Source organism: Oryzias latipes, chromosome 4, assembly GCF_002234675.1.
Source record: "Oryzias latipes chromosome 4, ASM223467v1".
Taxonomy (NCBI): Eukaryota; Metazoa; Chordata; class Actinopteri; order Beloniformes; family Adrianichthyidae; genus Oryzias; species Oryzias latipes.
The window spans coordinates 24,036,647-24,061,332 of record NC_019862.2 but is presented as its reverse complement, the minus strand read 5'-3'; the positions used below and the strand labels follow the sequence as shown (position 1 = coordinate 24,061,332).

At 39.0% G+C, this 24,686-nt stretch overlaps 2 protein-coding genes across 3 annotated transcripts; one reads left to right on the top strand and one right to left on the bottom strand.

Annotated features, from left to right (window-relative positions):
- Positions 1 to 871: 871 nt before the first annotated feature.
- rpl5 (ribosomal protein L5) lies at positions 872 to 5,729 on the top strand. The gene is made up of 8 exons (XM_004068153.4): positions 872 to 1,029; positions 1,452 to 1,521; positions 1,630 to 1,745; positions 1,918 to 2,052; positions 2,196 to 2,398; positions 3,424 to 3,601; positions 4,575 to 4,663; positions 5,576 to 5,729. Exons 1-8 carry the CDS (start codon positions 1,027 to 1,029, stop codon positions 5,673 to 5,675), a joined length of 894 nt encoding a protein of 297 aa, XP_004068201.1. The 5' UTR covers positions 872 to 1,026; the 3' UTR covers positions 5,676 to 5,729.
- A 57-nt stretch (positions 5,730 to 5,786) lies between these two features.
- On the bottom strand, positions 5,787 to 13,748 carry LOC101168858 (protein FAM69A). 2 transcript variants are annotated; one of them, XM_004068151.4, is made up of 5 exons: positions 13,350 to 13,748; positions 7,872 to 8,006; positions 7,689 to 7,796; positions 6,860 to 7,033; positions 5,787 to 6,782 (listed from the first exon to the last, which is right to left on the bottom strand). In XM_004068151.4, exons 1-5 carry the CDS (start codon positions 13,401 to 13,403, stop codon positions 5,970 to 5,972), a joined length of 1,284 nt encoding a protein of 427 aa, XP_004068199.1. In that variant the 5' UTR covers positions 13,404 to 13,748; the 3' UTR covers positions 5,787 to 5,969. The 2 variants fall into 2 exon arrangements, with proteins under 2 accessions (XP_004068199.1, XP_023810219.1); XM_023954451.1 differs by lacking the exon at positions 13,350 to 13,748 and adding an exon at positions 13,119 to 13,324.
- Positions 13,749 to 24,686: the final 10,938 nt, after the last annotated feature.

The following is a 24,686-nucleotide window of genomic DNA, read 5'->3' as shown; positions in this document are numbered from 1 at the left end:
AAGTTATAGTTTAGTATAAACTATTTTTAGAGTATAATTTTAAATATTTAAATGAAATTGAACAGAAATCAGCAGAGTTTTACAGGTTTATGGTGTTGGAAGAATCCAGATGAAGAAGAACCACATAAAAAATATAATTTCAGTTTATTTTACTGTTGAAACAATGAGTTCATGGTGACTACAACGGGATCATGAGGAGTAAAACAGAACAAATAACACAGTAAGATTCATAACATGCACATATGGACAATGATATTGCATTGTTTATCAACAAAACCACAGAGACGCATTGAAACCCAATATTCAAAGACTTTATAAAAAGAGTATGGGTCATTGTTGGAAAGGTAGTCACTGCCACAGTTATAACAGACATAGCTTACACCTATAATAAAAAAAACATAGAGGAAATTGTTTAAATATTAAAATTAAGTATAAAATAGTTACCCATAACATGAAAACTATTCCTCATGAAATAAATAGGCTATTTGAAGTATTGGCTCATTTGAAGTTCTGGAAGTTTCGAGTATTTAGACCCAAAATAGGAGATACCGTTTTTTTGTTTTTTATAAAGTAATAAATCTTCAAAATTGTTTAGATTTTGCTGGTTCAGAAAAATAAGATTAACAAACTAAAATCTATAGTTTAACTTGAAAATACAAATTGTTAGGGGAAAGGACTAATAATTCTAGATTATACTGCAGGTTGTATGTTTTGGGATTTTTTTTAATATAATTTAACACTTTTTCAAATACATTTAAAAGTGGCCATTTTAACTTTTTTATTTTGCTTTAAAATCTTCTCTTCCTCAACAGAACCCCCGTTTCACTAACATTTCATTAGATTTGTGGACAAATCCGCTCCAACCCGGTAGGGGGCAGTACAGGGCGAACGACACCACCGGGCCCATCCTGCCACAGTACATTTACCGAGCATGCGCACGTGAAACTTCCTTTTCCCAGTGCAGCGGAGTCAATCTTCAGTCTTTGGCTCCGGCCTCCTTTATAAGGAGACTAAAAAGACTGCAAAATGGTTTGTAAATCGTCCTAATTTACATATGTGCTGATTCCCAACACCCCAACATTGCGATGTATAGAATCAGATTAATTAAAACATGCCAAATGTGAGCAGATGAAGGAGGATTCATTCTTGCTAATGCATTTCAGGGTTTTGCCTCAACGTGGCCTGCCCGCCGCTTTTCCTGAGTCGTTGCTGATTGTCAGATATTGTGTTTGGCCACTTTGGTATTATTTTTTACGAGCGCTTAATCAACACATACAAGACGCTAAATCAATATTTTTCGGTGTCGTTTAGTTTCAGTAAAGCTTAATTAGCATGAATGCTAACTCCTCAGTCATTAACTAGCTTTCCTCTCTACATCAGTGAAAGTTGTGGTTTTTTGTGCACGCTGAAAGCTTCAGACGTCGTCTCTTTAAAGTTTTCATCTCTCTTAGGGTTTTGTTAAAGTTGTCAAGAACAAGGCCTACTTCAAAAGGTACCAGGTCAAGTTTAGGAGAAGGAGAGGTAAGAAACTTGACTTTTAGGAAATGTTAGCCCCCTAAACAAAGCAGCAATCTCAATTTCTACTAGCTTTGCATTTCATTCATATATTGATGTTTGTGTTTTACTCAGAGGGCAAGACTGACTTCTTTGCTCGGAAGCGCCTTGTTGTTCAAGATAAAAACAAATACAACACACCCAAGTATCGGATGATTGTCCGCTTCTCCAACAGGGACATCGTCTGCCAGGTGAGAGCCATGCAATCACCTTGTGGTCCCTCCAAGCTTAAACTGTTCAGTCATTGGTTGTCTGCATTACAAATGTCCTCATAAATGGATTTTAGAGACCGGAACATTTGCAGGGGCTGTACTCTCGCATTGCAATGAAGTCAGTCATAATGTGCTGTCCATTTTCCTGCAGATTGCTTATGCAAAGATTGAAGGTGACATGATTGTGTGCGCTGCATACTCTCACGAGCTGCCAAAGTATGGGGTCACTGTGGGTTTGACGAACTACGCAGCAGCCTACTGCACTGGTCTGCTGCTGGCCCGTAGAGTGAGTAGAATACCAAAACCCCTGTTGACTTTTTCTCATTTGAAGAATATCCGTCTGTATTTGTTAAGAGTTTTAGGCTCCATAGCTTGGATGAGAATTTGGGAGATATTTTTTGGGGTCTAATTTTGTGTTTTTGTTTCCAGCTTCTGAATAAATTTGGCCTGGATAAGGTGTACGAAGGCCAGGTTGAGGTGACCGGAGATGAATTCAACGTGGAGAGCATTGATGGACAGCCTGGCGCTTTTACCTGCTACCTGGACGCTGGGCTTGCTAGAACCACCACGGGCAACAAGGTTTTCGGGGCTCTGAAGGGGGCTGTGGATGGAGGCCTGTCTATCCCACACAGGTAGCATCCAAACCTTTTCATCACACGCACACATTTGGAAGATTGTATGCTGTGTTTAAAACCATGGCTATGTTTTACTGTACTTTCTCACAATGTTTAACGTCCTCCTTATAACTAGGCCGATACTTAATGGACTCTATCATTTCTCTAGGAAACCAAACTTTCCATTATCCCCCCTAATCACCTGATCTCATTGGAAAGGCCAGGATGTCCTTATTTAAGCACATCAGGTCTTCGTTAGAGGAGAACTTCCAATGACACAATCCTAAAATGTATGTCCCCCTACTGAGGGCATAAACGGATGGCCTGGTTCTTAGCAGGATATAGGAGTTAAATTTGAAGTGTTAAATTTTAAAATGAGATGGATGAAACATTTGTGCAGTGATTTCCAGCCTTAATTGTGAAACGACTATTGTGATGCGCTGAGTGGATGTAAATGCAGAGGGGATCTGACTGGGTTAAGCGGGCAAAACTGCCTGGTCTTTCTTGCTTAGTTGTAGAGCCAGGCGTATACGCCACTTTGGCGTTGTACGCTATTTATTTATTTTTTAATTGGAGTGGAATCAACTATTGCTTTTACGAATTTCTTTCAATTATTTTCCTGATGTTGGCTGTTTGAGGAGATGCTTTGAAATCAAACCAACATCCAAACGATGCAGCGTTCCTTTTCTTTTACCAAGTGTCACTTCTGTCCTCACGCTACGTTTGTATTGTCTTAAAGAAAACCGTGGTCACAGATTTTCTACAAATCTTCAGTTCTAAGTTATTTACTTTGGTGTCCGCTTCAGTGTTTTTGAAAGTCTAACAAAATGTGTTTGACAGATATTTACTCAGTTTGTTTGGGAATCGTGTCTTCTTCATAGCGCTCTTGGTTACGTAACGTTACACTGAACAGACTCCAACCAAAACTCAAATCTTTTGGTTAGCGCCCACTATGACTGTATTACAATGCTGTTCTTTTTGATTCAAGGGCTTTTCTTGCCTGAATGAGAGTTTGAGATTTAAAGCTGTGCTTTCCCTTTTAGCACTAAGCGCTTCCCTGGATATGACACAGAGAGCAAGGAGTTCAACGCTGAGGTCCATCGCAAGCACATCATGGGCGTCAATGTGGCTGAGTACATGAGATACCTGATGGAGGAGGACGAAGAGGCCTACAAGAAGCAGTTCTCTCGCTTCATCAAGAATGGAGTCAACCCCGATATGGCAAGTTTTCTTAAAAATATAGAGTTTCTCCTTTCTTTTCCTTTTAGTTGTTTCTGTGTTAGACAACAGAAATGGAATATTAGCAACTACATTTAATAGAAATGTAGATACTTTAAAATGTTTTATGTTTATACTTCCTGTTCATAAAATTGAGAACTTAAAACATCAGATCATTTTATCTGAAGTACGTAGTATTGTCAGGCACAAATGTCATTTTATAGCTGCTTGGAACTTTTCATCTCCCCCATCTTGGTGTTTGCAATGGGGTGTTTTCTGCTAACAGCTGCTGCAGCCACAAACCCCTTTCCAACATCGGTCATTAAAAACTCTTTTTCAGCTACGCTGCCTTCTGTGGAGTCAGTGATTTTGAAAGTTTAGTAAAACCGCTGCTGCTCTGTGGCGCAGTGGTTAGCACTCTTGCCTCATATGGACGGGCACCGTCCAAAAACATGCTTCATAGGTTCATTGATTACTCTAAGTTGTCCCTAGGTGTGAATGTGAGTGTGCATGAGTGTGTGATTGTGGCCCTGTGACAGACTGGCGACATGTCCAGGGTTTTTTTTTTTTGCTGAAATCATAAAGTTCTGGACTGGAGTTTTATATTTTGATAGATCTAAGGTTAAATTTGAACCAGTCTATTGTTGGAATGGAAATTCTTTGAATCGGATGATTTTAAAATTCTGTTCTTTTATAGCCACCAGCAGGTTTGTCAAAGTTGTGGTTTGAGTCCCATCATTTAATTAAATTACTTTTTTAAAAAGCTCTTTTAAAACGGTTTATTGCCGTTCAGTAAAGTAGATTAGCAGATTGTAACAAAATTTAATTAAATATGATGGGAGAAAATTGTTGCATCAGTTTTGTTGGATGATATGTACAGGTTGATTTTTATATAGCAACAAACTTAATATTTTATATTTAATCTGTAAATAGAGCAGTTTGATGTATAAAAATTTTATTGTTTTGGTGTTTTTAGATGGAGGACATGTACAAAAAAGCTCATGCCAGCATTCGTGAGAACCCTGTCCATGAAAAGAAGCCCCCCAAAGAATTTGTCAAGAAGAGGTGGGAAATGGCTCTTGTGTTTTTTTTGTTGTGGATCTTTAGAGACGCCAAAATCCTTTGTCTGATGGAATTTCTCTCATTTTGTTCCAAGATAAGAAACTGGTGTTTTTATTCAGTTTTATCCCTTTGTTTAAACACATACATTTTTCATTTAGCAATTTGAGTGTTCCTAACACTCTGGACGCTCCCTTCAGGTAAAAATGTTTATGTAAATATTGTGGATGAGGGAACGTTTATATTTTAAGTAGCATAGCACTATGGGACACATCGAATCACATGTATCACCGTCTATCTTGGAATATATATGAATACATGAGGCGCAACAAAATATAAAGTGGACTAATCGAGACAAAAGTCACGAGAATTGTCAAGACTGAAACTGCGTTCTCTCTAACTCTCAAACATCGTTGTGGCACGCTACTCGTTAGCCGCGTTAGCGTGTTCACAATAACCCCCAACCCAGTTTGTAATATGTTAAAAAAAGACTGATTTTTTTTGACAGAGCGCCGTGTTCCTTTCTAACTTTTTTTCTAATCCCTATATACGGCACTCCAGATTGTAAGACACACTGTCATTTTTATGAAAATAATTAAGTCTTATAGTGTGGAAAACATGGTACATTTAAGTTTGGCTGAATGCTAAAGCAAATGTTTTCTTTGAAAAGTGTCAGTCACAACTTTTTAATCACTCAGCTTCCTTTTACTTTCAACAACGATACATTCTTTTATCCAGTTTCTCTTTATTTTGTAACACAATTTTGACAGTTCTTACTGTAGTTGTATCCTTTTGCCAATAGGGGGCACTAAGCATCTTGTCGCCGATATCTTGAGCTCCTGGCTGGTTCAAACAAATAGAACAGACTTGTCATGTTAAACAAATACTAGAATTTCATTGATGCTTGTGGATCCTCAGGTGGAATCGTGCCAAGCTCTCCCTGGCCCAGAAAAAAGACCGCGTCGCCCAGAAGAAGGCCAGCTTCCTCCGCGCTCAGGAACAGGAGGCTGCAGACTGAGTTTGCTTTCAGGCTACATGCTGAAAGATGTTCTAATAAAATCGATGAAAAGACTGCGCTCTGGTGTTCTTTCTTTAACAAACAACACTCCACATGAGGTTAGAGTAGGTTGGTGTGTACTGCTGAGAAAATTGTTGAGGTTTGTGGAGCTAGATTTATTTTGACTTTTTAAAAACAACATCCATGATTTGTTTCCTTATACGCAGTCAGTTGTAGAAGAAATTGAAATACCTGTAAATTATAGCTGTAAGGCTGAACGTATAAAAACTTGATCTTGAAAGGTGATTCTGGAACTTAAGAATCTTTAGTGTGAGAGATCTTCTTCCACAGCAACGTCTTGAGATTGTTCAGAACCAGCGAGTGCTCCATTTCCATCTGATCCGCAGACCCCTTCAGAGCGATGCAGACGTAGAGCTGCTTCTCCAGCTCCTCGCTCACATCGGCCGGCGCCCCCCTTAGGATGTAATCTTTGAGGGTTTCACAGACCTTGGCCAAGTTGGGCCTGGTGACCTCTGTTGTGCAGCGATGCTTGGTGAGATCACAGGAGGTGAGGCAGTCGGCTCCATACAAACAGTCCTCGTCCGCGCTGCAGTGCTGCTGCCGAATTCTCTCCTGGAATGTCGCCTCAGGAACGATGTAGCGTGCGTCCACCACCTTAAAGTCATGGCGGTCGTTGTAGCCGAATGAGCCAGTGCTCACGTCGCACATGAGGAAGCTCCCGAATGTGCCGTGGAAAATGTCTTCGACCAATTCCAGCAGCCCAATGGAGATCTTGGCCTTGTGGGGCCACTGAGGTGTGAACCACTGGTCCATGCTGCGGCGCAGGCTAACCGGGATGGACATCTCCATGATCCAAGGCAGGCTTATCCCGTACAAGGGGGAGTTCGGGACCTTCTCCATCACATACAGGTCTCCGCAGAAGCCCAGGATCTTGGGTGTGTGTCCCTGGCCTTGGAGGACGAACGCCAGCAGGAACTCGTTGAGCTGCAGCAGAGCCCAAGTGGAGCGAGCTTCTGGCAGTGAGATGTAGCCGTCTTTATTCACATCAGCAATGGATAACACTTGGGTCGTCAGGTCGACGAGGCTGACCCGATCGCCAACTTTAGCCTGTGAAAAATCTTAAATATGTCAAACTGGAGCTTCTGGTTCCGTTTTATCTGAATACATTTTTGTTTTTTTCTGACCTTGAAGTGGTTGTTTATCATCTCCCTGAAGGTTTCCACTGAAGTTCCTTTGGTGGGCTTGTCGAAGACCGTTGCCTCCTTCCTCGGCTCCATCTCACCTTCCAGACCGTCATGAGGAGCCTCCATCTGGCACTTTATTATACCCTCCAAGTCGGCCCAGTTCCCTGAGTAAACCTACAGTGAAGGAGCAGCTGGATTAAACAAGTTAACCGCTTGAGATTAGTTAGATCAGGCATGTCCAAAGTCTGGCCCTGGGGTTTGAACAAGTGTTTAAATGTCCAGTGGCCCGCATGCAGGTTCCTTTCATAAAATCGGTTAATTTGCCCCCTGGCATTTTCTAAAAACTACAACTTCTTGATTATTGTTGGCTAAATAACGTTTGAAGCCGTTGTAAACCTCTGGCAACATGGCCCTTTGGTGACCCTTTCGATATTATTTCTAAAATGTCAACTGAAAATGAATAAATAATAGATCTTGAGATTGAGGGCCACTCCTTCCAGGACGGGTGGAAATGGCAGATTTTTCAGTAATATATGACACAACTTGGTCTGCCAAATACGCAAAGAGTCTGGCTAATTTGAAGGGGTTCAATATCAAGAGGGACAACAGGCCAACTATGAGAAGCTGTGACCGGTGCCAAAAATTCTCAGTATTTTTGGTAAAACAAGCATTTTGATGCATTTGTTTTCTGTGTGAAGAAATGAAAAGTAATTAATAGTAATTAAATGTTCATCAAAAAGTTAATTTACATTTAATGCTATTGAAATAGTTCAAAGATTGTCGGGCTGAATGGTTGACACCCCTGACTCAGATCTTACAGGCCACTGACCTGACTGCTGACTTTGGCGGTGAGGCACTTTGCCAGGTAAAGGGTGTCCTTCTCACAGAGGCTGCTGCAGGCCGAGCCTCCAATGACGCCTTTCCTGTATTTGTCACACTGAAAATAACAACCACATAAACTAAAGGAGATGTACACACCACGTCAACAGACTCGACACGTGGAATTACTAACAATGGAATTTTTGCAGTCCTTCCCTCGACAAAGTTCTGTGTAGGATGAGTACTCCACGTACACGATCCAGCTTCCCACAAACAATGCCAGCCAGGAGAAGAACAAGTATTTCATGTGCAGGAAAGAGAACTTGGCCTGTTGGCAGAACAGTTTAAAGATTCAACATTTCTGCTTCAAACATACAAAGAAAAAAAATCATTCTGTCGTAAATGTAAGTTTAAAAAAAGTGGATTTTTGACCAACTTGCCAACTGCAGCTTTGAACAGGGAATGATCAGCATGTGTGTGAGGCTTTTGATCAGATGTAGAAGTACGAACACTAAAAACACGCTTCATAGAGCAAATCAAAGGTTGCAGGTGAAAATACTTTGGATTTGGGCTTGATTTCATTATTTTATTCCTTTTTTTTCATTTGTAGAGCACTTTCCACCCCCATTTAACGAAGCCCAAAGTGCTGAACATTTTTTTATATCAACAAATAAAAAATACAAAATAAACATGCATGTATACGGAGCTCAAAGCTTGATGTTTTCAGGAAGCAGCAAAGAAACCTCCCAAACAGCACAGGATGCAGGAGCTAATCCAAAGGTGACAGTAACAAGGAGACCAGGCAATAACTAAGCTTCATTACAGATTCTTGCAGAATTTTTTCTCATCTTTTCTGTTGTCTGTGGGTTTTTGATACTTCACACCTCTAGGGCAGGAGATGCCAGTCATAGATACTGTGATGAACTCTCTTTCAATGTTGCAAGGGCTCCTCCTAGTGGCGGCGCAATGAAAGCTTCATCAGTTTGACATTTCGCTTCTTCAGAAATATAATCTTCCTCTTTTCTTCCAAACTCTGGGTCTCCCTGTGCCGGTCCCCAGCCCGGATAAAATACAAGAATGTGTCTGGCGTAAAACTCTCTGCTAAACCATCTGTGCAAATCAGTGAAAGATGATTTGCTGTGGTGACGCCTGAAGGGATAAGCCGAAAGGTGAACAACAACAACGTAAGTACAAGAACCAAAGGGAAAAATCCATCTAAGATCTCCATTTGGTCAAAATAAAAAATCACTCACAAAAGAAAGCCTTTGTCAGGGTCCAAAACAGAATCAATGTAAGTAAGAAGACGGTTAAATATGAATACAAACCCATAGAACAAAAATACTTCTCGCTGTTGTCTGGCATGGACAAATAGCAGCCCAAGTGAAGATGATGAAGTTTGACTGGGCAGCAGGAGCATGAAACTGGTCAGGTTTAAAAAAAAAAGACTTTTTAAATATACCTTTTCTAACTAAACACCTCTTAAAAATTGTTTTTTGTTGGTTGTAAATTTGTTGTTTTGTGATCATAAAGCCATTTTTTAATCAAGAGTTAGTCATGGTAATTCATCTGCATAAAGTCCCACTCTGATCATCTTTTGATCTGTTGTAAAAATGTTCCACTTGGTCTTTTCATGATTTTGCTCTAAATTCCCACTAGATGTGAATGTGCATGAGTGTGTGATCTGTGGCTCCGTGACAGACTGGCAACCTGTCCAGGATGTCCCCTGCTTTTGCCCACAAGTAGCTGGGATAGGCTCCAGCAGCCCTGTGACCCTGAGAGGGACAAAACGGGTTTAGATGATGTATGAATGAATGAATGAATGAATGAATGAATGAATGTCCTCCATTATGAGAAAATACTACAATATGTTAAAGATACCAAAAACACGATTTTCCCCAGAGTGGGTCTTCACATCATGGTGATGTTTGGATATGGTTTCTTAAAATTCCGCTGCACTGATGCAATTTCTGCTGCTTTTTAACTGTTAACCATCTTTTTTTTTTTTTACGTCTGACCACAACAGCTTGCAGCTACAAATTTACCAGCTCTGGCCACGTAATTTGCCACTACCTGTGTCCGATCAATTTTTCCATAAGTTATTTGCATTAACGGCCAAAGACATTCAGAAAAAATCTCTCTGTTGGGAAACACAATTTGGCTTTCTCTAATCAATAATGTGGGCTTCATTGCGTACTTACTGTTCATTGGATTATCCATCGATGCTTTGATGGTAAAAGACGTTTCACAATTATGGCTAATGAGGCTTTATTGATTGTGGCTTCTATGATGAATTAGAAGCTGACTGGGAACTGTGGCCATGAGCCAAAACGTGTCCTTACTTTACCGGCTGTCGGGCCTGCAGCACTGAAGCTAATTTAATAAAAGTAGAAGCTTTCAATGCGACGTTTGACACAGGAGAAGCTCAGGGAAATGACAGACAGACAGTCGTGTACGACACTGTACAATTACAAAACTGGATCTGATGTGGAAGTGTTGAGACAGTGAGAAAATCAAAGCTTGTCAAGAGCAACACAATCATGTTTTTGCAGCCACCACAGCGGCCATCTATTATGTATGATTAGAAAGCTCCCCCTCCAGAGGCTGGTGTTTAATGGGCTGCTGCTGTACACAGCTAAACTGATCTGAAAAAACAGACAAAGGGTGGAGACAGCTTTTTTCACCATCACTGATGAGATGAAACCAAAACACTGCCATAAATTATGCAAAGAGTCTTGAATGACCAAATGATGAAACAAATGGAAACAATGTTTGTACTGAAGTGATTTTGTTCTGCACTAGGAGCAATAGAACACACTGGAAAGAAGCTCTCAGTCCAGCTTGGCTACAAACACATAAATAATAAGTATCACACTGTGGAGTCATGAGAAACAGTTCGGAGCTGAGATGAAGTTTTCAGGGTTGTTGAACTGGAATCAATTAGATTTTGTTCAAACATTCCCACGTTGGCTCCAATTGAACTCAATTTGATTAAACATTTTGATTAAATATCAATTTGTTTGTCAAATTTTCAACCTCAAATCTGTTTGTTTGTTTGGAAAAAAATTGTTTTTAGATAAATAGTAGTATAATGAAGTGGAATATTAATTAATGAAGTGATGAATTCTGCTGACAGAGTGGCCGTTTTTTTTTTTACCACACTTGTTTCTTGGTTTTATATGTGTAAATATATATATATATATATATATATATATATATATATATATATATATATATATATATATATATATATATATATATATATATATATATATATACCATCCGTCTCAACATAAATAGGCCCACTAGTAACAATATTAGCATATTTTACAGATAAGGAGATGCTTTGATGACTGAGAGAGACTAAATTGTTATAAAGGCTAAAGTTGTAAATGCTCAAGGAGGCAATCATGCAGGACTCCCACAGCGGTAAATCCTCTGTTTTCTTGCTATCAAAAGATTAGATTTAATTTAATCATCAGAAAATGCTCACCCATGCTACCAATTGGTCTTTTAGGCCTAAATAAAAAGCAGTTTTAAAATCATTAAAAACTGTCTTTATGTTGGATGAAGTGTTTCCCTGGTGTGTATACAGGAGGGGTAAAAAAAACACATGTGGCTCTGGAGCCTCAGGCTGCAGATTTAGGTTTAGACCTATTAAACAGAACAGAATCACCTGACAGAAGAGTGTGTGCTTCATCCCTCCTTAACAGAAAAAAAATCTGCATATACGCTGCTGATCTGACTCATCACAGCTCAGAGGAACAAAGGTTGAAACGCAGCCCTCACTCCTATGCAGGAGAAGCCGTCATGGTTTCTCTCAGGAAGCCAGTGAATATATGTACTGTAGAGGGATTTATGTGGTGATCCGCAAACTGTAAAGTCAGAACTGAGGGCTGCACGGGGGTGTAGTGGTTATCACTCTCGCCTAAAGTGAGAAGCCTGGTTCAAGTCCCAGCTGAATATTTGATGTGTGACATGAATGTTCTCCCCATGCTTCTTCCCACAGTCCAAAAACGTGCTTCACAGATTGATTGGTGACCCTTAATCATCCCTTAGGTGTGAATGGAAGTGTGTGGTTGTGCCTCTAGTCCACACTTGTTCCTCACGTTCAATATAGGTTCCCCTCAAACAGAAATGGAACCGGCTTTGAAGATAGATGCATAAGAAAACGGTTAATGAATTTTAAAAATCTTGTGCTATTGTAGTTTTTTTTTAAATTTGTGATATTAAAATTATTTACAGACTCATCCAATTCAATCAAGGAAAAAAAGCAGAACACCATAAGTTTAGTTTTACAAGATCAAATTTAGAAAATAACTAAATGTAACCAAAACAAAACACTGTCATTCTTTAAAAAACAGAGCACGCCATATTCATTTGGGTTTCTTTGCTCTGCCAAGCTTTAGCTTTAAGGATTACTGATACTTTACACCAAATTTCTAATCATCCACAGTTTGTTTTTAGTTTATGATTCCTTTAGATTATTTCGGTCAAGTGTCTCCATTTTTACTTTTTTATGTTTTTGTCACTTCGGTTCACAGTTTGGTGTTTAAATCATGTTTAGGTCTGTATTCTAGCAAACCAATAGGAGCACATAAACGTCATCTTAGTTTTAGATCTGTTTATTATGTGAGAATGGTGCATATTAAAAGCCTGCAAATGTGCCAGAGTTAACCAAGAGACTTAAAGAAACACCTTTACAAACAACCCCTCAAAACGTAAAGATAAAAATACTCAAAAGGTTAATTACAATATAAAACTTAACCACAACTTGATTAATGTGAATCACGAAGCAAAATCTCACCTTATACTGCTCCAAAAAAGGGCAAAAACTAGATTACATGAAAAAAAAATAATTTACGTCTAACATTTATTTTTTAACCAAAAAGCAAAATTTGGGATGTTCTCGAAACTGGATCTGATCATAGGGGTTTAATTAAAGAAGAAAACATGACACAATACTTACTTTTAATTGATAAAATCCTTGGTTAGTCAAACATGATATTATTACAACAGATGCAATTGTGTTGCTTATGTTTTTAACTAATGTAATGTTTATTCAAATTGTTAGCATTTTTCCTATACGACAAAGAGTCCCATAATGAGCCGCATGCAGCTCTGGAGCCTCCGTTTGCAGAGATCTGCCCCAGAAGAACAAACGCCTTTGGCAAATATTAAAAGTTTCAGTTTTTAAAACCAAGAAACTTTCTTCAATATCTGAAGGAAAAATGTAAGCATTGAGATAAAAACTTTCTTAGTTTTAGTTGCTGTTTAGGAAGATTTTCACAACTCTTTTCTCTGAAATTTCCCTGTTAAAGGCAGAAAAGTTTGTCATTTTATTTAAAACGATTTTTCCAACATTCCTTATAGGTCGGACAAGAGCGATGAAAACAGGACAGTATAAAGCCTCGTCAAGGACCTGCAGCCTCAGAAACGCCACCTTTTGAGGTATGATGCTCCAGATTCACCGACATGGTTGCTACAGCAACCGGGATCTGGATGATGGTTGATTCCTCCAGCCGTCGAGTGTCAGTGGACTTTATGAGTCACCCTGTCGATTTTACTGCATATTAGTCAGTAGCCACAACATGAATGCAATCCCGTGACGGTGGTGGGGTCGATTCCCCGTTTCCAGGAGCGGAGAGGCTTTTCCCTTGCAAGCACAGCTTACCTGGACATGCAGAGTCTTTCTGAAGAAACCCAGCGGAGACAGTCCTCTCGCCATGGCAACTGCAGAACATCTCACAGCAGCTGCCGAAGGAAAAAAAAGAAGGAAAAAAAATCACATTGGCGAGCTGGAAGTGGAAAAGGTCCAAAAATGTGGCACGGATAACCCAGCGATGCGCGTCATGCACGCGCTTCCGTTCTCACTCCCGCCGCGCTCAGACCACAGAGATGCTGCTCCCTCACCTGTCAGCAGAGAGATCGTGGTCACTCACTGTTACTCACCGCCTCTTTCTAACAAGGAAAAATACTAAATTCAGTGTTCATAAATCAAAAGACATGTAGGCTTCCATCTCCTTACAAGTGGTTTCAAATTGCGCATCCACTATCATTTGGGGTGGAAATGAACCTCAAGTCTGCTGTACTTATTAACAGTGTTGTGCAAGTTACTTCCAGACTGTAATGCGTCACAGATTACCTAATATTTTTTTAAATTTCAAATAGTCAGTTGTAATGTATAACAGGATTTCTGTTTCTTTTTAACACCTGCCTGACACCTAATACATAGGTAACAATGTACCACATTCTGGAAAAAAAGAAATAAGAAATTGATGGTGACTTTTTTGCAACTAATGAATAGTGGTGTAACGATTAATCACTTCATTGATTAATCGGTTTCTATTCTTACGATCCAACCAGATCGATCTGTCTGAGGCAATTTGTTAATCGAATTGACCTATGCAATCATAAAATTGTTTTAAAAGGAAATGAACCGATTATAATTGATATTGGAAAATACCATTTGGATTGAGGCATGGTAGGTTTATTTCACTTTAATGTAAAAACAATCAAGTTTCATCACATCGGATAACGGATAACAAAGATGAGATAGCATTAAAAAAGGATCAAACCATCATTACAGTCCAATGTGTGGAAACACATGTGTTTATTATTTTGATGTGGAAAAACAACAGTGGGCTGAACTTCAGGAAACTAAAATATGAATGGATTTGCCATTAGTTCTTGCTTAGTTGTTTTTTTGTACAAACATTTCATTCACACTTGATTATCTTGCAAGAAAAACAAGGAATCTTCTTTATCATGAGAAAAACCCCACAAGAACATGTTTAACCCTTGTACTATCTTAGATGACCCCACCCTTACATTGACGTGTTCTCCCTACCATGACAAAGGTGGATAAAGGTGGAAAGATTTCATGTAATCCATGGACACCAGTGAAGATCACAAATCATTGAAGAAAAAAGATTCAGCGCACTGTCTAGTGGGTCTAGATGACCCAACTCCCAATGTTAAAGTGTCTATAGCACAAGGGTTAAAACACAAAAAAACACAATAATTATCGGAGTGGATTTTTAAAGTCTGCCAAAAGTCAGCACAAGATAAAACTGAAGATGCAACCCAGTCTCATCCTAAAATGTGTAGTAGCTACATTTGTCCACATGGAAATGCGTGAGAATTTTACAAAAACGCCCCCTAAACTGTGAGGGGGATACGTTTCATTTTTCTATTCATTTTCTACGAGCCTTCTCAGGATCACGTGACTTTGGAGGTTTGAATAGAAAAATGAAACGTATCCCCCTCACAGTTTAGGGGGCGTTTTTGTAAAACTCTCACGCATTTCCATGTGGACAAATGTAGCTACTACACATTTTAGGATGAGACCGGGTTGGAAGATAAGTCCAAGGGTACAACAGGTGAATAGCATTACTCTGGCAAATATTCAGGCAGCTGTGAAGAATACATCCACCATTCGAGAATCCTGAAACACATAACATGTATCTCCAAGCAACATGTCTGCCTTTCCCCCGAGGTACCATCAACAGAGAGAAGAGGAGGCAGGAGAACGGATGTTCCACATGAGACACAGGAGCACTTTTCCACCAATAACTGACTTCCATGACCCTGAGCTCAGCTCTTATTGGTATCACCTATGCAGACGACTTTTGATTTGGCAAAGAGCCGTGGAGAACAGGCCACAAGAACCTAGAGGGGCCCCTCCCGTATGGGGAACCACTATTGTTTTAGAAATAGTAATAACAATTTTGGATGACAATTAAATCGTGAAATGCAAATAAAAATGACTTAACACAGTTTTTGTTCAACATATAATCAAAAAAGTAATTAATTAAATTGCAAAGTGTTTTGTAAATACAGAATCCATCATTCATAGTTTTATAAATATTGTGATGTGGTAATGCATTTGCAAATGCATTTCTTAAAAAACATCACTGAACCACGTTATTTCCCCCCTTTTGTTTCTTTTTTTTAAAAAAAAAAAAAGCTTTTCATTTCACAGGTTGAGGAAATAGATTTTTTGCGTTTCCTTATTTTTTTCATTGGTGCCTTTTCTTAACCCTTTTGCATTTCCCCTCCCCATTTAGCTTTCATGTGACACTTTGGGCCTCAAACAGAAAAATAAATATCTTGTTTTTTGAACCATCATGATATGACAACTACAACCCTGTGCTGTGCCAGCGTTGTGCAAGGCTATGCCTGCCTGATGAAATTTGCATGCCCTCCCCGGGGGTGCGTGTTGATCTATAAACATAGGATATAGCATATCACTGGCACATAACATACCAATTTATATATTTATTACAGATACTCAAAAAGCTGAATTATATTTCAAAGACACTCTTGATCCTCCATACTTGTCTTTCAAAGGCAGTCGATGTTGACATGAGCAAGATTCCCTCTCCCACTCGGATTATGCAGAGTATGTGTGCATGAGTGTGTAGTGCGAAGAGTGATGTGGAGTACACACACGAGATGCGGTGCTTTTTGACAGTGAATAGTGGCCACAGAGAAAGGACATGAAGGGCTGGATTATAAATAGAACACAGGTGAATCAGAAAAGAAAGGTTCTTCAGTGATTGGTGGGGGGGGGGCTCAGAAAAGCTGATCAGACCACATTGCTAAAAAAAAATAATTTAATTCCCAATAACAATACTTATATTTGCATTTTTTGTACGAAGTAAATGTACTAAATTTAAATACACTTGAATTAATAAATCAAAGTTGCATTAATTCAAATAAAATCGTTGTCCTGTCTGAAAATGACTGTAAAACCATTGACAGAAATGTTGTTTCCTGAAGAATTCTATCATATTTAAGATATACAGTAAGTTTACCGAGAGCTCCCTCTAACGTTGATAGATGTGTATTGCAGATTCTGTTTGCAACAATCTCTGAACAACCAAACAATAAAAGCACGACTTTAAACATTTTATATTAAAGTTTTTATTTGTATCTAGGAATTCTTGATTGGAACCTTTAACTAAAGAAGTTCTTTTCAGGATTCTTTTTAAACTTTCTTTCCTTACCACTTCAAAAAACAGCAGTGGACAGGCATTTTGGATTGGATGCCCCACATTTGCAGGAATCCTTTTTTGACCCAAACTCAATTGTAATCTATTACTTTTTTCTGGATTACACTCTGCTGTGAATTTGCTGACTATGTTTCATAAATTTCTCAATGGATTCATGATTAGCTTGTTATATAATTTGTTGATTGTTTTCTTGAGTCTTTATTAGAGCTCTTTCTAGAAACTTTAGCTGTGAGTCAAATTAGTTGAATAGAGGCTTGATGAACAGTATGTTTTTCCATGTGCCATCCATGACTGTCTAAAAAAACATCTGGTGTGGTTTCATGTTTGCATGTGACCAGCCTGCAGGATGGAGGACAAAGCACAAGTCATGCTGCAGAAGAAGAACAAAGCCACAGAAAACCCTGGAGGAGAATACGCTCTGTGTGGTGAATTAACAAATTAATAATAGCACAGACTGATATAAACCTCCAACTGGAGCATCACTGTGTTCACTTAAGTCTGTGCTAAACCAAGCATGCTAAATCCCCCTCCTCACTCTTTAGACTGCTTTCCAGACGCATCCAGTGTTGGTTTTTTTGTGGTTCCAGTTCTGTAACGGACCCTAATCTAGGCCTCTGCCCCTCAGTGAATCTAACCTGTTCTTGGTAATGCTATTGGATGTTTGCTATTGAGATTCAGGACATCTGTTTTTTTAATAATTGGAGGGTTTGAAAATCACAAAAACCAAAACATTTAGAGCCATAAGTAGCTAAATGAACAGATTGTATGATACCGATGTTAAATTTAATATTCAATACAGAAAGGAATTATAACTAATAGAAAAGGATCAATAAAGTAAAGAAAATAAACCAAGGTCAACAGAGAACTGGAAGAAATGGGCAGCAAAATAGGATTGATATTTAGTAGGGTTGTGTATTTTTCCTTCTCACAGTATTTGATCAGGACCTCGATACACGGTCCACAAATATATACATAAAAGATCAAAGTCACGTTGTGTCGACACAATACAATGCGATTCCATTGCCTAAATGGATCCAATCTAGATATATATTGTTTATTTTGCATTTAAAACTAGAAATGAATTTTCTTTTGTTCTGTGTGGTTAAAAAGTGTCATTTTGATTTATTCTGATGAAGTGCGGTAACAGAAGGGTCATCAGATGTTTAGTGCACTCATGCCTTGATGAGGTTCTCTCACAGCCAATCATAATTGACTCGACTTGATAGAACCAAGCTTGTGATTTGACATCTTTTTGTTTGGATCAAATGTACATAAAAAAGAAAAATGACAGTAGAGACACAACAGCAAGAGAAACTAACAAAATCAATTGCTTACTTCGTTATTGATTTTTTACATTTTTTATCAATATAGTCCTGTTTATTTCATAGGTTTTTTGACCGATACTACTGTTCATCCTATTACTAGATTGATTTTTCAATATGTATCTGTATCCTATACATTTATTAATTAGGTTTTTGAAAGGGACAAAAACATTTTTACTGTTTCAAATGTAACCGATGCCATGTCCACAGGCCATCTGGCTAACATTCCTAATATTTAAGAATAACTTTGGAAAACCAGGTTTGAGTGACCTGAAGACTTTAGCTAAAAGTACGTATATTCTTAAGTGTACTGTAAGTATGCTCAGTCCAAAAAAATTAAGACAATATACACTGATCAAAAATATAAACGCAACACTTTTGTTTTTGCTCCCATTTTTTAGGGTATGAACTCAAAGATGTAAAACATTTTCCACATACACAAAATAACCAGTTCTGTGAAATATTGTTCACAAATCTTTCTAAATCTGTGATAGTGAGCACTTCTCCTTTGCCAAGACAATCCATCCCACCTCACAGGTGTGCCATATCAAGATGCTGATTAGACAGCATGATTATTGCACAGGTGTGCCTTAGACTGGCCACAAGAAAAGGCCACTCTGAAATCTTCAGTTTTGTTTTATTGAGGGGGTCAGGGGACTCAGACAACCAGTCAGTATCTGGTGTGACCCCCATTTGCCTCATGAAGTGCGACACATCTCCTTCGCATAGAGTTGATCAGGTTGTCTATTGTGGCCTGTGGAATGTTGGTCCGCTCTTCTTCAATGGCTGTGCAAAGTCTGATTTTGTCAGGAACTGGAACATGCTGTCATATACGCCGATCCAGAGCATCCCAAACATGCTCAATGGGTGACATGTCCGGTGAGTATGCTGGCCATGCAAGAACTGGGATGTTTTCAGCTTCCAAGAATTGTGTACAGATCCTTGCAACATGGGGCCGTGCATTATCATGCTGCAACATGAGGTGATGTTGTTGGATGTACGACACAACAATGGGCCCCAGGATCTCGTCACTGTATCTCTGTGCATTCAAAATGCCATCAATGAAATGCACCTGTGTTCGTCGCCCATAACATATGCCTTCCCATACCATAACCCCACCACCACCATGGGCTACTCGATCCACAACATTGACATCAGAAAACCGCTCACCCACACGACGCCACACACGCTGTCTGCCATCTGCCCTGAACAGTGTAAACCGGGATTCACTTGCACTTCATGAGGCAAATGGTGGTCACACCAGATACTGACTGGTTGTCTGGGTCGCCTGACTCCCTCAATAAAACAAAACTGAAGATTTCAGAGTGGCCAGGCTAAGGCACACCTGTGCAATAATCATGCTGTCTAATCAGCATCTTGATATGGAGCACCTGTGAGGTGGGATGGATTGTCTTGGCAAAGGAGAAGTGCTCACTATCACAGATTTAGAAAGATTTGTGAACAATATTTCAGAGAACTGGTTATTTTGTGTATGTGAAAAAAGTTTCACATCTTTGAGTTCATACCCTAAAAAATGGGAGCAATAACAAAAGTGTTGCGTTTATATTTTTGGTCAGTGTGTATAAAGTTTACTTTTTATAGTTGTTAACTTAAAATGTTCCAACTTGGTCTGTATTTGCCATACTTATACTTAAGTATTTATAATATAATAAACTTCAAGTGTACTATTTTCTGCTAAGGGGATGGATGACTTCCTGAAAGAATTCACAGTATTTGTACTTTAATATATTTGATTAGATAGATTTAAAGTAAAATTGGGCTCAAATAAACATTATAAACCATTTCTTTAGAATTGAGTCTCAATGAGTTGGGTAGAAAAATGCAGAGTCACTGTTTTATGACCAGAGCACCAAAGGAATGTTTTGCTATGGCTAAGATTGATCCATCAGCTTCTTTCTTTTTATCAGCATCCAGGCAGAAATCACAGAGGAAACAGAAGATGAGATAGTGCTGAACAGAGTAGATTTTTCTCTTTTTGTTGGAAATTAGATAATACTGTGCCAGAAGAGTTGAAATAGAAAACAATCTGCTCTTTTCTACCTGAGAGCACTTTTACACATACATTCACCATTGTGGGAGCAGCCATGCCACTAATTCCAACCTATACTACAAAAGCTGAATCCGAGGAAGAGAAAAGATCGTTGTTTCAAGTTAAATTGTCTTAATTTTTGTCTTGCAAGTAAAACAATTGTTTTAAAAAAGTTCTTTGATGGCAAAATAATCTCAGTTTGAGAAATCACGTATTTGTCACTAGAATCATTTTCTTTAAAAAAAATGTGGCAAGACCATTTTTCTTGCCCCACATGTAGATTAAATTTTTTGCTTATTTAGTGAAAACTTTTCAAATTTTAAGAATTTTTTTCTTAACATGTGACTGAAATAAGCAAGAATTTAACCAACACCTATTCTGGTTTTACCTTAATTTTCCACAACTTTTCTCTTAATGAGAAATTTTGGGGGTATTTTTCTATTGTCACGAGTTTACAACTTTTTTTCTCAGTTTTTCGTTTTAACGACTGTTTTCATAGACTTAAACAGAACCACTGCATGCCTCAAAGTTCTCCAAACGCCACAAGGTTTTTCCATGAAACCTCTCAATGTTTTTAAACTAAAATAAGCCATCAAAACAGTGTGAGTGTCATAAATATAAGAAGAAAGATCAGAAGTGTACATTTTGTTCCAACCACACAAATAAAACCAGGAGTTGTTATGACAGAGAAACGGCCTGGAATTGCTACTCTAACAAAACGCTTTCCATCAATATTTCACAGATGGCAGATTTGTCAAGCAGAATTGCTTTGTTTTTGCTTTTTTTTCCCCTATGGATTCAAGTTGCTTGATGTCCTCCCTTTTTGCTGTTACTAAAAGCCTTGTTAACTCTGAGTAAATGAGAAAAAGATCTATCTCTTGGGGGCTTTGCAGGGCCAGTCTTATGACTGTGGAACCATAATGGTTTGTACTGAAAGACGGTTGTTTTCAAATGACTTCCAGCCATGTGCTGAGGTTATGGCTTTTAAAAGCCAAGTATCTCAAGAAGCACGCTGGGTTACAAAACAAATCAGTGTTTCATGTGTTTCTGCAGTAGAAAGAGAGGTCTGTGCTGCTAGGAGGCTTCGAGTGTGGAGCAATTATAGATCTCTGGGTTATTCTTAGAGGCGCTCCCCTTTAGTGTTCACTCAAGCTGCTGGTTCTCACACTGCAAGACCTCTGCTGACCGGGGACCAAGTTTCAGGCTGTGCTCTCTGGATTCACAGCATCAGACATGAGTAAGTGTCACAGTGAGCTGACACAACAGGAGCAGGGACGGTTGAAAATTCGTCGGGACAGTGACACAAAGGCGGCTGAACTTGCCAAGATGGAGAAAATGCTGCAGCAGACCAAGAGCCTGATGGATAAGAAGACAGAGTCAGGTTCAGACAGTATGGCCTTCCAGGAAAACTTAGGTCGGTACCAAACTGTCTCAACCTTTGCACCTAATATGTGCTTTTGTGTTTGAGTGTCTTTTTCACTTTTCTTCTTTTGCTGCTGCTCTCTGCAGTGGAGGACCTGGAGGAAAAGGTGAGATCAAGCAGGCGCTACAGGAGAAACTCTCTTCATCACACGCAGATGCTGGAGAGCCAGATGAAAACGGTGAAGGGAGAGCTGGTGGGCACTCTGGATCACCTGCAAGAGCTGAGGAACGTCTTGAGACGTTCACAGCAGAAAGCAGAAGAACGAAAGGCTACAATGGAGAAGCTAGCAGCAGGGCTCAGATGAACCAAATGGCTAAAGTCTACACAAGTGGGACAGAAGTGTCCACTTTCAGTCGCTGTGCAAGAAAACAACCTTCTACTTTTGGGAATTTTAATGACTATAAACAAAAATGTCGCAGATCCTCCTGCATGTTTTCATGCAAGTGAGCTTTATTTTTAGAATCTTAAGTGTTTGAAGAGAATTACTGGTTTGTGTCAGAAACACAATAAATTTGGACAAGTGTTGGAATAAACTTTCAGCTAAGTGGTCCAGCTGTGGAGAACTGTGATGGAGATGTGTTGATTGTGGTTATAAAACGCCCTCATTGACTGTGTTGTGACTGTGTGTGAATGCTCCAACAAGTCCTTGAATTTTTCTAGTTTGATGCATTTATAAGAATGATTTGATCTGTTACAGCAGCACATCGAGATATCTAAATTTGGAGTTTCTGGAGCAAAAGAAATCATTTGAGTTTTTCTTTTTTCCAAAGTAATTCAAGTTGCCCGGACACCGAAATAGAATACCATAAAAATATTGAACATTTTTTACTAATTTATTATAAAAATGAATAAATGCAAAGCTAGCTTAAAAAAGCCAGTACAAAAAACAAGGATTTTAGTTTTGGATGAAAAAACAAAAAGAAGAGCTGGACCGGCTCTAACAATGGGAGGGAAATCATTCTATACTGCAGGAAATTGGAAACTTCAGAGGAAGCCAATTTCCTTGGAGCCCATAGATGCAGAAGCTGATAAATAAAATAAAGCTAAAACCACCTAAAGCCTTAAAAATTCAAACTAACTGCTCTCTTTAGCTCAATGGTCAGTTCCGCTGTGCAGTTCTGGGCTTTTTCCTCATTTTTCTCGAGATCTATTGTACTTCACCAGGTGAGATTTTCCATGGAGCTCCAGGTGGAGGGAGATCATCAAGGTTCTTGTATTCCTTACACTTTCTAATAATTGCTCCAACAGTTGATTTCTTCTCACCAAGCTGTTTGCTTATAATAGATTGGTTCATCCCAGTCTTGTCCCTGGTGTCATTTGACAGCTCTTTGGTCTTAATCGTGGCGGGGAAGTTAGAGTCTAACTGTCTAAGGGTGTAGACAGATGTAATTTAAAGAGATAACAGTTCAAACGAGTGACATTAATACTGGTAACAAGACGAAGATAGAAGAACTTCTTAAAGAAGAAGCAGCAGGTCTGTGAGGAACAGAATTTATGCTTGTTTGAAGGAACTTTTTACTTATTTTCTGTACCATCATACAAATAAACTCTTCAAAAGTTAACACAATGTGATTTCTTGGATTCTTTTTTTACATTCTTTCTCTCGCAGTTGGAGTGTGTCTATCCTGAACATTACAAACCAAACTCATCTTTTTAAAGTGGTCAACTTGGGGACATTTTTGCCCCATTCCGAGTCTTTGAAGTTGGTTTTACAATTCTGTTTGTGTTTGCTCTCACCCCATGGAGTAATCCATTTAAAAGACAGCAGGAACCTCAAATATTTTGGCTTTGGACTGACTAGTCAAATTAGCCAATCAGAGGAGACCTAGCATTAAGGGAGTGGATACCGGAAGCAAAACCTTTTGTGAGAAGAAGGGAGGAGGTAAATATTTGTGATTGTTTACTAAGTACAAAAAGTTTTTAACACAAAGATGAAAGTTGTTGTAAAGGTGTAAATGACTAATATTAGTCTTAAAAACCTAATCAGTCACTGGCCTGAGTGAAGTCTATGGTTGAATAGAAAAAGGCTTAAAATTTTAAAACTACAGTTATTACATCTTTCAACATTTGCCCAAATTCAGCTGACAATGGTATATTGCTGCTGTAAAATCCACAGGAGCCACATTGACGACTCAAGACTTCATTTAGAGAAGATTCCATTCTAGTGGGTGAGGTCACCTCAAAGCACTTTAAGTATCTCCTTTATCTCTAAACCACCTGGAACATTAAATCTGATTTAACACTGAGTAAGAATATGAGTAATAAGCGCAGGTAAACACAGCTGTTCATCATAAGCTGCTCCTCCACAGGCACATTGCATATCACAATTCATTTTCTTCTGTGTGATACACACAATAAAACCGTTTGGTATTCATCATGTTTGTAGCTTCTCAAACAAGACTGATGGGATAATAGCCTAAGTAGATTAAAATGAAGCAAACAAGTAGATTCATTTTTACATAGTGCTTTATGTTTGTCATATCACCACTACCTAACCACAATCTTTACAACATGGGAAGTTAACAGGGTTAGTGACGGCTAAACAGGGCTACAGAGAATGTCATCACCAACAGGGGGAGGGATGCGCCCCTTCCTACACCTTATAGTCTCACGCTTAAAACACCAAGATGTGGGGCAAGGACCCTGTAATCCAACAACAACAAGAATTGAAAAAGTATTTAATGACTGGAATATTTAATTAATCGTGTTCTTACATGGAAATGATTAACATAACTTCATCTATCCATCTATATCATCTATCTGTGTCCCTTCTTGGGTCATGGGGATGCTGGAGCCTGTACCAGGTACTGTAGGGCTAACTTACATTCACCAAACATTCACCCCCTCTCATTCATAGATCTGATCTGTAGCCTTGTAACACCGGAGCATTAAAGAGCTCTTTAGTCATTCTGTGAAGAAGTTCAGAGAGAGCCTCGCCTCACTGAGGAAGCTCCTCCTCTTCATCAACCAGGTCTGCACTGGGAGGCTGCAGTTGTTGCAGTTATTTCAGTGTTCTCCTTTCCATCACTTTCATCACATCATCCTGTTCTGCCCCAGGATGCAACGCCCTACCTTCTGCCTTCAATCACTGCATTCTGGTCACCACATGTCCAGATTTCTACACAGATTTTAAAATATTTTAGCCTCCTCGGGAATTACATCCTACTCTACATTTTTCAGACAAGCTCAGTGTTTACAG

Bases quoted from the DNA above. Each gene is read 5' to 3' on its own strand.
- rpl5 (XM_004068153.4), top strand. The intron at 1,746-1,917 runs GTGAGAGCCATG...ATTTTCCTGCAG, and splicing joins ACAGGGACATCGTCTGCCAG to ATTGCTTATGCAAAGATTGA. The intron at 2,053-2,195 runs GTGAGTAGAATA...TTTTGTTTCCAG, and splicing joins GTCTGCTGCTGGCCCGTAGA to CTTCTGAATAAATTTGGCCT.
- LOC101168858 (XM_004068151.4), bottom strand. From the start codon at position 13,403: ATGGCGAGAGGACTGTCTCCGCTGGGTTTCTTCAGAAAGACTCTGCAT. The intron at 7,797-7,871 runs GTTAGTAATTCC...TGTTATTTTCAG, and splicing joins AGGACTGCAAAAATTCCATT to TGTGACAAATACAGGAAAGG. The intron at 6,783-6,859 runs GTCAGAAAAAAA...GATTTTTCACAG, and splicing joins TGATAAACAACCACTTCAAG to GCTAAAGTTGGCGATCGGGT.